At 42.8% G+C, this 11,898-nt stretch overlaps 2 protein-coding genes across 3 annotated transcripts; both read left to right on the top strand.

Moving 5' to 3' along the window:
• Positions 1–685: 685 nt before the first annotated feature.
• Positions 686–5,637, top strand: nkx2-3 (NK2 homeobox 3). Its single transcript, XM_084709756.1, has 2 exons — positions 686–1,073; positions 1,701–5,637. The coding sequence occupies exons 1-2, from the start codon at positions 686–688 to the stop codon at positions 2,324–2,326; spliced, it is 1,014 nt and encodes a 337-aa protein (XP_084565882.1). The 3' UTR covers positions 2,327–5,637.
• A 1,848-nt stretch (positions 5,638–7,485) lies between these two features.
• nkx3.3 (NK3 homeobox 3) lies at positions 7,486–11,317 on the top strand. 2 transcript variants are annotated; one of them, XM_084709841.1, is made up of 2 exons: positions 7,486–7,988; positions 8,583–11,317. In XM_084709841.1, exons 1-2 carry the CDS (start codon positions 7,730–7,732, stop codon positions 9,101–9,103), a joined length of 780 nt encoding a protein of 259 aa, XP_084565967.1. In that variant the 5' UTR covers positions 7,486–7,729; the 3' UTR covers positions 9,104–11,317. The 2 variants fall into 2 exon arrangements, with proteins under 2 accessions (XP_084565967.1, XP_084565966.1); XM_084709840.1 differs by having other exon boundaries at positions 7,487–8,057; positions 8,583–11,312.
• Positions 11,318–11,898: the final 581 nt, after the last annotated feature.

Here is an 11,898-nt window from a genome sequence, read left to right as displayed (position 1 = left end):
GAGAGAGAAAGAGAGAGAGCGAGGGGGGGGCATGGCATTCATCAGCTCATCATCCTAGTCTATGGAAGGTCTGCAGATCAACAGTGGATAAATAGTTTTTATTTGGGTCTATAGGTAGGCAAGGATAGTCCGATGAAACGTGTGATCCTACCTTTCCAACAAACTGAAGAGACGGTCGTTGGCACGTGTAAATGTCATTTCATATTTTGATTATCTTTTTGCGTTCTCCACAATTATCTAACTAAAACCAGCAAATGGCAGAGAAATAGGGGGAGGGATATAGGGCGAGACCCCCACTCTATTCCGCCCTCTATAAGACGTCACTGAAAGGCAGAGGATTGCATCCGTTGATTCGCACAACCCAGAGAAGCAGCGTATCTCTCTGGCCCCAAGCTAAACATGCCACATCGGAGAAGACTGAGAGGAGTGTCAGATTGAGAGGCAAACCATACCTCCTCCCTCTCATTGACAAACAGGCTGGGAGGTGCGCTCTCACAAGGAGCTTTCAACCTTTTACGCACGGCAGTCAGAACCAATAAGAATCTTCTTTTGTCCGTTCAGCCTTATCGTAGGCTATTTCAGATCGATTCTGATTGAAAACACACCTGCTTTTTTGTCAGACTAACAAACTTTACCGTGCGGGACTGAACTTCCTTTATATAATGTGACGAAGCAGTCGGTGATCATGCTGTCTAGTCCGGCCGTTACCTCCTCCTCCTCCTCCACGCCTTTCTCTGTCAAGGACATACTCAAGCTTGAGCTCCAGCAGCAGTCTCACCAGCAGCGGCACGTGTCTCTGGCTCCCCTCGGTCCACCGCTCTCCCGCCCGGGCAGACTTCAGCCACAGCACCCCTTCGTGTCACGGTCGCCCATAGAGTGTATGTTGACTGGTGGGGACAGCGCAAGCTCGAGCCCCAGTTTTTCCGAGGGAGAGGAAACTATGTCGTACCTGAACACGCTGACGGTACAAGATCGGTTAGTGGAGTCCAGTGTTCCTGCGGAAATCTTCACACAGTCAGGACAGAGCAACTCTGCGGACACGAACCTGGACACCGAGGCGGAAGACCTTGAAAGTAAGTTACCAACGGATAACTAATTAGCCTATTCTAGTAAAGTGTCAGATAAGCCAATTTAAACATAGGCTATAGCCCACGCCTTATCAATAGGCTATTTTAAAGATGGCATCGGTTGGGCTTCATTAAACAACATAGCGTTAGTGCAGCAAACAGTTTAATCTATAAATCGTAAATTAAATGGAGCCTAGGTCCTACAGGAAAATTGTACAGTTCTATAAACTTTAAGGCTAAGAAAATAAAGAAGGAGTTAGCTAATCATTTCAAATAGTCGATAAATGTAGCTTCCTAAAAATCTAACTATCCTCAACAAATAGACTATAGGCATATAGGCTAGTCTTAATGTGCTTATAACAATATAATTATCAAACACGTCCAACAGGTTAAGCAAGATGCACTTTTTTCAAACGCCCTGTTTAATACATTTGGTGAAAAAGTTATATTTCCATCACACACGCATAGACACGCACACAGGTTGTATTTTGCTTTTATTTTGCAGCGGTAGCCAACTCAGAACAATATTTATATAGATCGTTGTAACCACAACAATCCAAACAACTTGTAGGCCTATTTATCTTAATGTTAGTAGGCTATTAGCCTAAATATCTTGACTGGTTCTTTTTCTAGAGAGCTGCGGCGGCGCCTTGCAAAAGGCAGAGTGTGACGAGTTCGAAAACGACTCGGAAAGACTCCCTAAACAGCCGAGAACCAGACGGAAACCCAGGGTCCTCTTCTCCCAGACCCAAGTGTTTGAGCTGGAGCGGCGATTCAAACACCAGCGCTATCTATCAGCCCCGGAGAGAGAGCACCTGGCCAGCTCCCTCAAACTTACCTCCACCCAGGTGAAGATTTGGTTTCAGAACCGGAGATACAAATGTAAAAGGCAGCGGCAAGACAAGACTCTGGAGATGGTCGGCCACCACCACCACCCTCCCCCGCCTAGGCGAGTGGCTGTCCCTGTACTGGTCCGAGACGGGAAACCTTGTCTGGCTGGATCACAGACCTACAACACCCCCTATACTGTTGGGACTCCATCCCCGTATAGCTACAACGGCTACCCGGCCTATTCATATAACAACTCAGTGTACTCTAACTCGTATTCTAGCCTATCTTCTCTTGCTCCCAGTACCCCTGCTAACGCGTTTATGAACGTGAATTTTGGGGGGCTTGGTTCGCAAACCCCGGCCCAGCCCTCTCAAGGAACAACGGTCACACCCTGTCAGGGAACACTGCAAGGCATCCGTGCCTGGTAACGGAGGAGATATCAGTTAGTGTTTTTTTAAGACACTTGGATAATGACCCGAGCAGAAATTATTCAGGGGTTTATTTCGGACCATGAGCTCTCCGTGCAACGTTTCTTGAAGAGATAGTTTGTGCAAAGAGGGCGACTGTAGGTTACACTGTAAACGCACATATTGGGGCCCAGTTCCCCCGGATTTACCCATTTTCGAAACCTTTCTGCCGTACCTTTTTCAGCGTAAGCTACTATCTTGCCTGTAACGTGTTGTACGGTTACTGTTATGTAACCTGCTCTATGGGCAGCTATATGGCTGAATCTGTTCGTAGGCCCACTTAACAGTGAGCACGGGAGGACTGGGGCTTGGTAAATTGAGTGCCGCTTCACAGTAGGCTACAGCACTGGATTCTTGTTTATTTACACGAACAATTCTGTGAAACACACAGTTGAATTCTTGTCTAAGTTGAAATAGGAAATAAGCACAGGAAAGGCCTTTCGATGCAAACCTTCCATGTGCCGCACGACTGTGATCCAAGGTCTTTCAGCGTTTAACTTCTATCATGTATCTGGTGTTAGTAGAGATACAGATCCATTACATTTTGATTAAAAGTGTATTGTTATTATTAGGATTAATAATGCATCTGCATGGAGATTTAGTATTCATATGTGCATCTTTAGCCTACATTGTCGAACTGCTTAGATTTGTGAACTACAGTAGACTAGCCTTTGACTATAAAGCCATAATCTGACAATTTCGAAAGTGCTGTAGTCCACCGCGCAACATTTTCAATGTCAAGTTCCATGAAAAAACAAAATAGCCTACAACTGTTTAGAGGTAACGTGGACTTAAAAACGTCTAAATACTTGCACTCAGATTAAAGATAGAAGACATTACTGTAAATCAATGCGATTAAACGTTGATTTGTCTCCTGTTACATAAATAATCCACCAAAATATGCATGGGTGGTCTGTTGGTATTGAGGGGTCTGTGTGCAATAACATTTTCTTTATTTTTCGGCAAATGGAAATTGTCCATCTTCTTGACCTATACGCTATCAGGCGGTTTTCCAGGCCTGCTTTCTGGGGTAAATAAGACGCAGAAAGTTAAGATTGAGACAAGAACCAGAGCAAACTTAATTCAGAATCTTCAGACAGGCGGGAGACGGATACTAACCAGACAGGCAGCCCTGAAAGAACAAGTTCGGGGTGAGTCACAAGCGATGGCCGCTTGGCTGCCATTACTGTCACAATAGCTTACAGGAAAATATGCTTGAACTTATTAAATCATAGCATAGACTCACAGAGTTCAAAGATAGCCTATGTGTATATTAAACAGAGATTGTTCGCTTTTAAAAACCGAAACGATTAAGAATTGCTCTTAAAAGATTAAGAATGTATGCTATAACATAGCCTAATACACACCACACAACCCTAAATGATCTCCGTATGGAGAGAATGTAAAATTAAATAATGCTGAAATTGAAAACACATAGCATACATAGGCCCCGTTATCATAATGACTATTGATTTATTTAAATTTGGTTTATCCTTTTGGTTTTGTTTACGCTTCTTCTTGTCTTATATAAGGCCTAAATGTTTCACACTCGAGCCTTTCTTCTCCAATGTACAATTGTAGGTTCATGTCGCAATACAATGTTTGAATTGTAATTATAATTTGATGTTTTATGTTCCATCTAATTGGTCGACGTAATTTGTAAAACATACCAATTAAATTATCTTACAATTGAAACCGTCACCTGGTCTAAAACAGCTTGATGCCCGGTTTTCCGGTACGATGCATAAAAGGTTGCATCGTGACTTTCTAACGATGGAGGTGGGCCTATGTCTGCTTCCCATACCAACACATTGGCCTCTAGATCGATCCTTGGCCTATAAAGTGTATCGTAAATTGTCTTCGTCGTCAGGAGGGCTGTCCAAGGTCCTGAATAGAATCTTATTTGAAAAAAAGGACATTCTCCCACATTTGGGCTGAAATAGGCAGTTTTTTATTTTATTTTATATAATTTCTCGCCTGACGAATTTGGCGATAATGTTTAGCCTACAGCATCAAAGAGCATAGGCTACCAGACAATTGGTCGGAAACCATCGATTACGATTAATTTAACGTAGGCTACCACGTAATAGCGATGCTTTCGGGAAACGCATATTTAACACAAAGTGGCACTAACGATTATTGTACAATGTACAAAGCCTAGCGCTTTGGTAAACCCTATCATTCCACGTCTTTTCCCTGTCCCGTGCGTCCTCGTTAAAGACATTGGCCGGGTTTCCCAGATTCGTTAAGAAGCTCTTGACGCTAAGATCTAGCCTACTTAGGAACGTTCTAAGAGCGTTCTGGGCGTATGGATTTGATCTAAAGGTTCGTAAAACACACACTGTTCGATGGGAGCAATTGCTTTAAGTTAAACAAACGCACTCTCCTCCCCGCCTTTGATTCCGTTTGCTGCTGCAAGCTAGACCAATGTGCCTAGCTGTAACGCGTACGCACCATTAATGGAGATTAATGGAATAGTAAACAGAGTATTTATCTCCGTTGATCGGCTCACCACGGGGCTTCCCTTGGCTCCTGCCCTGTCGGTAGGACATACCTGGTGTCAGAGTAAGTGGCAGAGAGTCCCCAGTGTAAATAGAAGTGGCGACAGGCCGGCGATGCCTGAGGACGCGGCCTAGCCACGGCCGCCCTGACAAGCGAGCAGAGTGCCAGAGTAGTGATTGCTATCTATCGCTGCCAAAGATAGCAACGCAGCTCCACCGAATGAGTTTCTCAAAACAAAGTATCCCATGGCAACCACTCAAGGGGGATTACAAAGAACAAAGGCCAAATATAGGTTAGAGAATACGAACTGCGTAAAGGAGTTGATAGCACTTGGCCTGCATTTAGAGACTGATAGCCTACTGCCTTAACAAGAGCGAGACGAATACGTTTCTTGCAGTGCTAGAGCTACTAATTTCACAAAGTCTACACAATGGAAAAAATACTTGTTTTAGTATATTAACTGCATGTATGCAATTGATCGATATCCACAGGCAATCATGTCATTGCTTCTCGTTGCACGTGAAATGGATATCATGCCAACATGTGATTATCATTGAAAGCGCCTTTGTGTTGAAATGGAGAATTGACACGGACATCTGTGAGTGTGTTTCCAGTAGTTCAGCATTGTCAAATGCCTCTACTCACCAGTTCTGACTCCGGAATAGGCCCACACCCACTGAGCCGGTGGGGCCCTCTGACTCAAACGTATGGAGATTCACACAGATCTTCACTTTAAGTCAGAGGACGCAAACAAAACTCAACCGGGAAGCAGGATCACTCAGCTGTCATCGCTTTGCATCAATAAAATGTGTGTGTGTGTGAGTGAGTGTGCGCGCGTGCGTGTGTGTGTGTGTGTGTGTGGGGGTGGGAGTGAGAAGGAGGGAGGGAGAGAGAGAGGGAGAGAGGGGGAGATTATTGGAAAGCCTATAGTAGCCTATGTGCGATTAAACACATTATAAATGCCGCATGTTAAGCGCAGTTAATTTAAGGACAAAATAGAAATGCTCATCCAAGTCGGTCAAGGATAGGACGTAGCCTCAGTTCATAGACGGTGAGTCTCTAATGACATAATTTGGGCCGTGTTCGTTTAGGAAACATAAAAGAACACTCGACGCTGGAGAACCAGGCCTCGCCGTAAGACAGGAAGAGGTTTGTTCCTTGCGGGTCATCATTTGTATCGAGATAATTACTGGAGTCGCAGGGTGGCGCTATTAGCCTCCTTGTCCGAAACGATGGCAGGAGCCTTTATAAAATAACCTATTTCGTATGAAAATTACAGAAGAACAGAAGCATTTAATTTGACGTTGAAGTGGTTTCTAAACTCAAATAAAAAGTAAAAGGATGATGACTTGTAAGTGGTCGGATTGTCTGACGCAAAGGTCATGATATCAAATGTAGCCTATTGAAGTAGCCTATCCCGTACAACAGTTAAAGACACACTAGTTTAATTATGTTTAATTATGCTGTTCAATTAAGAATACGGTTTAATTCAACTGTATTTGAAATGTTTCCAATATTATAATTTTGAGATTCTGTGTGCATTTAAATCTAAGGTGACATAAAGTTGTTTTTCCGATAGCCTATTGGTCTTTATTGCAGTAGCCTATGCCAAAACAAACATTAATAACAAGCTATACACTTATAAACAATGCTCCTCCTTTTGTAAGCGAATTTGACAAATAGGCTACTGTTAGCCACCAACACCAGAAAGATTAGTCTAAACATTTAGGCCTAACATAAAGCAGGTTTTACGCATGTTTTGTTTTATTAAACTGTAGGCTATTCCATATTTTAGCAGACGTTTAGGCTATTCAAAGACAACACCAAAATAAAGTAGCAAAAACATAGGCAGGCATCGGCCTAATTATTATTATTATTATTATTACTAATCCGGTGTTGATTAAACGAAAAATGAATAATGACGAAAAAATATATTCGACATCAAACAGCCTATGTGAAAATCCTCATCTTCATCGTAAGAATTTCACATATGATGTAGCAAAAATATGACTGAGAGTTGATCAACGGTCCGGTCCTCTGTATGGTTAGAGTCTACATGACTGCATCATGTTGGTAGGTAGGCCTATTTATATAAAGGAAACCTCGTTTTGAAAAATATGCAAATGTTATATAATTAATATAAATATTATAATGAAACATTATTCGCGCATTATCACGGCAGAGCCCTGCAATGTGCAGGCATAGCTATTTGACATCTGGATGTCAAACATTACTTTTTGAAGCAACACTCAAGTTGCTAAAGGTTAAAAAAAAATCCACAATGTATTCAACTTTAAGGCTGAAAAATGAGAAATGAGACTGAGGGTTGTACTGACACAGAGTCCAATCCTTAAAATTACAAATTATGTTGAGACCATGACAGTTTCTCTTGTACATGCGATGCAGTCCAAGCACCAATATCATCTCTCCGTGTTCTTCACAGGTCAAGTGCGCGAGGAGAGAGAAAGAGTGTGTGTGTGAGAGAGAGAGAGAGAGAGAGAGAGAGAGAGAGAGAGAGAGAGAGAGAGAGAGAGAGAGAGAGAGAGAACAGATGGGCTAAAAAGGTGGGAGGGGCTAACAAAGAATGCCAACCAATCAACCCAGTGTTTTAGTTACAATAAGAATTCTGTGCAGACATGACAGCTTCTGGCACATCTGCCTTTGATTAGGTTGCAGGAGCAGCTTCACCACAATTAAATCACCTCGTTCTGAGATCGATAGAGAAATAGATAAAGGGCTGACAAATCAATACTGCAAGTCTATTTTGTTTCCCGGATGATTCTCTGAATGCGGCTATTCGAATCTTTTTAAGTTTTCGATACCAACTACGTGTTTCAACGAACTGACATCAGCGTAAATGCCATGGCGCTCAGCTGCTCCTCGTTCTCAATCAACGACATCCTCACTCAAGGACGGAACGGTCGAGCGAACGGTTCAAGTGGCCAGCATTTTGAGGAACAGTGCGCACAGAGATTTTACACTTTGAACGAGAAAAGTGAATCGCAGATTATCGATAGCAGGAGTGCAAAAGGTCCCGCTTCCCCGCTCTCTGATGAAAGTGATAGTGTGAGCCATTTCTGCCGCGGAAGAGAACCGTCAAATCCCCGTTTGTTGACGCCAGGTAGGAATACCGAATCATGTGGCGAAGACTCAGCCGCGGAGGACGCAGAGTTCTCTGGCTACAGAGGAGGTATTCAATCGGCCAATGTCAATGCATTCTCGATCCCCTTAAATCTATAAATCCTGTCATACATTTGTTGTGGAAATTGTCTATTTCTGTATGGTTATTTAAGACATCCCAGACTGTGATGCAAGCACGCCGACTTTGGGCAAATGACACAAATTGCACGTCTCTTGTAGCCTAATGTAACGGTGATGTCCAATAGGCCTTATCAAGGCAACTTAATGGTTAGGATAGTACTATTCAACACTGCAAACATTAACTCAAAGCCTATGCTAGATAGGACAGGCCCAGGGGAGACATGGGCCTACCATTAATCAGATTTATACTCCTTTTAATGTAAATCAGATGACTGCGTCTGTCGATAACATTAACTTTGAACTTGGTTTTACTATTCAGTCATACGGAGCACTTTAAGTGCTTGCGGACACAATATTTGAAGGACGTATTGTGCATCGCCGAGGGGTTGCTATTTGAAGCATAAAGAGGTCGCCTGTTAGCCAACTCACCACAGGGGTTTTTATCTGTTATTAGAGAACCAGCTACCCAGTCGGGACCGGGCTGAGTCGAAGGAAGAGGAGGAGGAGGAAGAGGAAGATGAGAGGGTGAGCTGCCACAGAGACATGGACCAGCAGCCCCGGGCCGGTAACAAAAAGCGCTCCCGGGCCGCTTTCTCGCACGCACAGGTCTACGAGCTGGAACGCCGGTTTAACGTTCAGAGATACCTGTCCGGTCCGGAGCGTGCGGACTTGGCCAGGGTTCTTAAACTGACCGAGACACAGGTGAAGATTTGGTTTCAGAACCGGAGGTACAAAACCAAGAGGCGGCAGATGGCTGCGGAGACAGTGCCCTGTAGCACCCCTCCCGCCGCCATTGCAGTGGCCAAGAAAGTGGCGGTGAAGGTTTTAGTGAGGGACAACCAGAAACAGTACCGGGCGCAAGAGCTGCCCAACCACAACACCCTGCCCCTCTTCCAGGCGTATCAGTACTACCCCTATCTGTACTGCTTCCATCCCTGGCTTGCCAACGGGGCACTTTGCGGGGCCTTGCATTAGCATTGCCCTTCAACTCCAGCAAGAAATCGACAAGAACTGAGTCTGCATGGTGTTCATCGATTTACTTGTTTGTGCTATAAGACAACTCTGCCGTTTCAAATTCATGTTATTTCGAACGGAACAAGGGTGTGTACATAGATTATTTTATTGTCATCTGAAGAGCGCAGTGTCAATCGTTTCACACGGGTATAGGCCTAATTCTGGCTTTAGCCTACGCCATGTGAGCGACCTGCAGAAGGTTGAACATGTTTGTTTAAAAAAATATATAAATTAGGCCTATATTATCCCCATTACACATAAAATCCGATGATGTCATCAATAAAGTAATTGAGCCATATGCAATTGTTTGACTTGTAATTATTCAGTTTTAGGCTACGACTCTATTTTCTTTTTAGGCGATAATTTAGTTTATTAATTAACATTGAAAATTGTAGTGTTTAGATTTCTTGCAAACACCGAATTTCGTTAATTGACACTTCATGGATCAATTTGTGGAATATCAGAAAAAACGTAGCCTAATCGAAATCAAGTTCCAAGTAAACTTTTAGTGTGCTTTGACGTTTCCCTATTTCAAAATAATGTAGGTCCTATAGGCTAGCTATACGTTTTTCCTCAATTTCCGAACTTTGATATAGTATAGCCTCTAAGTTACTGTAGACTATAAACACAAGCTATGTTAAAAGGCTACCGTTTTTGAATGGGGCCAAAAAAAGAAATCACATAAACCCAGTCCTTAAACCCTGATTCATTAAATCATACAATTAACAGACTATTCCTGGTTTTTGAGCTTTAATTTGTTTTAATGCAGTGCTAATAATAATTAAAAGACGTTTTACGATAGTCTAACGTAAAAAAGAGACTCGTATAACTGACTAGTTTATAATAACATAAGTAAGGCTATAGGCATATAGGTCTATGACGTTTATACATTGTGATTATTGTGCAACAGAAGTACAAAATAAATAAACCATTTTGCCCGAGTGCTTATTGATTACTCTAGTGATATTGTTGGTAAAGGGATGTTTGGTTTCTCACTTTTGAACAGCTAAGATCTGTGTTGACCCACAAAAATTCATAAAATAACATGAAAAATAAAAAATAAAAAAAACGTTTAGGCTAAATATCCAGCTATGACGTAAAAATAAAAATGCACGATTAGGTGAGTTTTCAAAGTTGCCGAAATCGAACAACCAGCAGCTGCATGTGAAGTTGACTTTGGGCTGCGAATAATAGACATTCTACAGCTGCTTGTATTGACTCCGACTCTGCTTTGCCTTTTGAATCACACGCGGTCAACCGACCATATCCATGTTGCGCCATACATCCAGGCTAAGCACAAAACACATTATCTGCTCGGTGAAAGACCAAACTTATCCTCATTTAACGGCCATAGACGGTTTGTGGCTTTACGAGGCAGGGGAACCGGAAAAAAAACAAACCATTCTGTGTTATAACACATTAAATATACCTGAATTAATATATTAATTCAGGTTGAGGGGAAAACATTTATAACATGTCATAAAACGAATTACCAAAAATATTGTGGTGTTTCTGTAATTCGTTTTTAATGGGGTTTGGGGAAAATATATCTTACTGGTAATTGAAAGCAAAGTAAATAAATTATAAAAGATCCCTTGCACCCCAACACAACCTGGTAAGCAGGCAACAGACAGACAGGCAGAGAGACAGTCTGGCAAACATTTGAACAAACAGACAGGTATGGAGGCAGTTCATCAAGCAGAGAGAGAGGGAGTGAGGCAAATGGGTAGACAGACAGGCAGGCAGGCAGGCAGGCAGGCAGGGATGTAGGGAGGGAGGAGGCAGACAGACAAACAGGTTGTCAGGCAGGCAGGCACAAACAGACTCATCCTGTGCCCATGTTAGACTGGCAGTGGTCCAAGCTTCATCTATCTCTCTCCAATCAGCCCATGCCCTCTCTAAGCTATCACAAGTGGCTGGCATTGTACCCTTGCTGATTATCGTCATAGTAACCGCATGGCTCTTTGAGGCTGTCCAACTGTGACCGAGGACATCCATCATTGTTAAAACAGATTAATGACACTGACAAGGTGTACATGTTTATGCACGGTAGACGAAAGAAAAATCGAATGGAACTGACTTAACACCAAGGCGTAGGTTTGGTTTCAACATTGGTGGAGAGAAATGTTTTGTATCACTCTGCATGTTGACATTACCCCTGTTTTGTAATATTAGTGAGGACGTTTCAATGGTCTCTTGAAATCAATAGGAAAATGTCCCTACTGTCCGCCCATAAACTTACACAAAAGCTTGTATTCCTTCAACACTATAATTAGACAGTAATCCACATCTTTGTCTGTCTAAATAAACCTTTATCCTTCATTCTGTTATCCCTGCTATTTGCTCTTTCCCTGAGAGACAGGTCTTTGCAGAATTGTATGTTCACCATAACCCCATCTATGTTCCAACACCTTCTTAACTCCTTCTGAGGGCTGCGTCCCATTCCAAAAGTTGAGTCTGTTTTCCCTTCCACCCTACCTTTTGAAGGCAGAAGCTGAGGCGACAACTGCTCCTAAATGAGACACGGCTGTGTCGCGTTAACAACCAAATGAGTTGCTGTTGTTGTGGACATCCTCAATGTTAGTCCAATGAAAGGGCATACTCTTGTTTGGCTTAACACACCTTTAACTTCACCACCTGGTTTAATGGTCTGAGTGACAGAGGGAAGGAGTGAAAGAGGGAGGGAAGGAGGCAAAGAGGGAGACCCGTGTTTATGTATAAATATGTAATGCACAAGTATGTAAACATTCTTGCGC

This window comes from Hypomesus nipponensis, chromosome 11, assembly GCF_054491055.1.
Source record: "Hypomesus nipponensis isolate SF chromosome 11, ASM5449105v1, whole genome shotgun sequence".
NCBI classification, from domain to species: domain Eukaryota; kingdom Metazoa; phylum Chordata; class Actinopteri; order Osmeriformes; family Osmeridae; genus Hypomesus; species Hypomesus nipponensis.
Note: the sequence above shows the minus strand (reverse complement) of the source record. Positions and strands in the feature narration are given on the sequence as shown.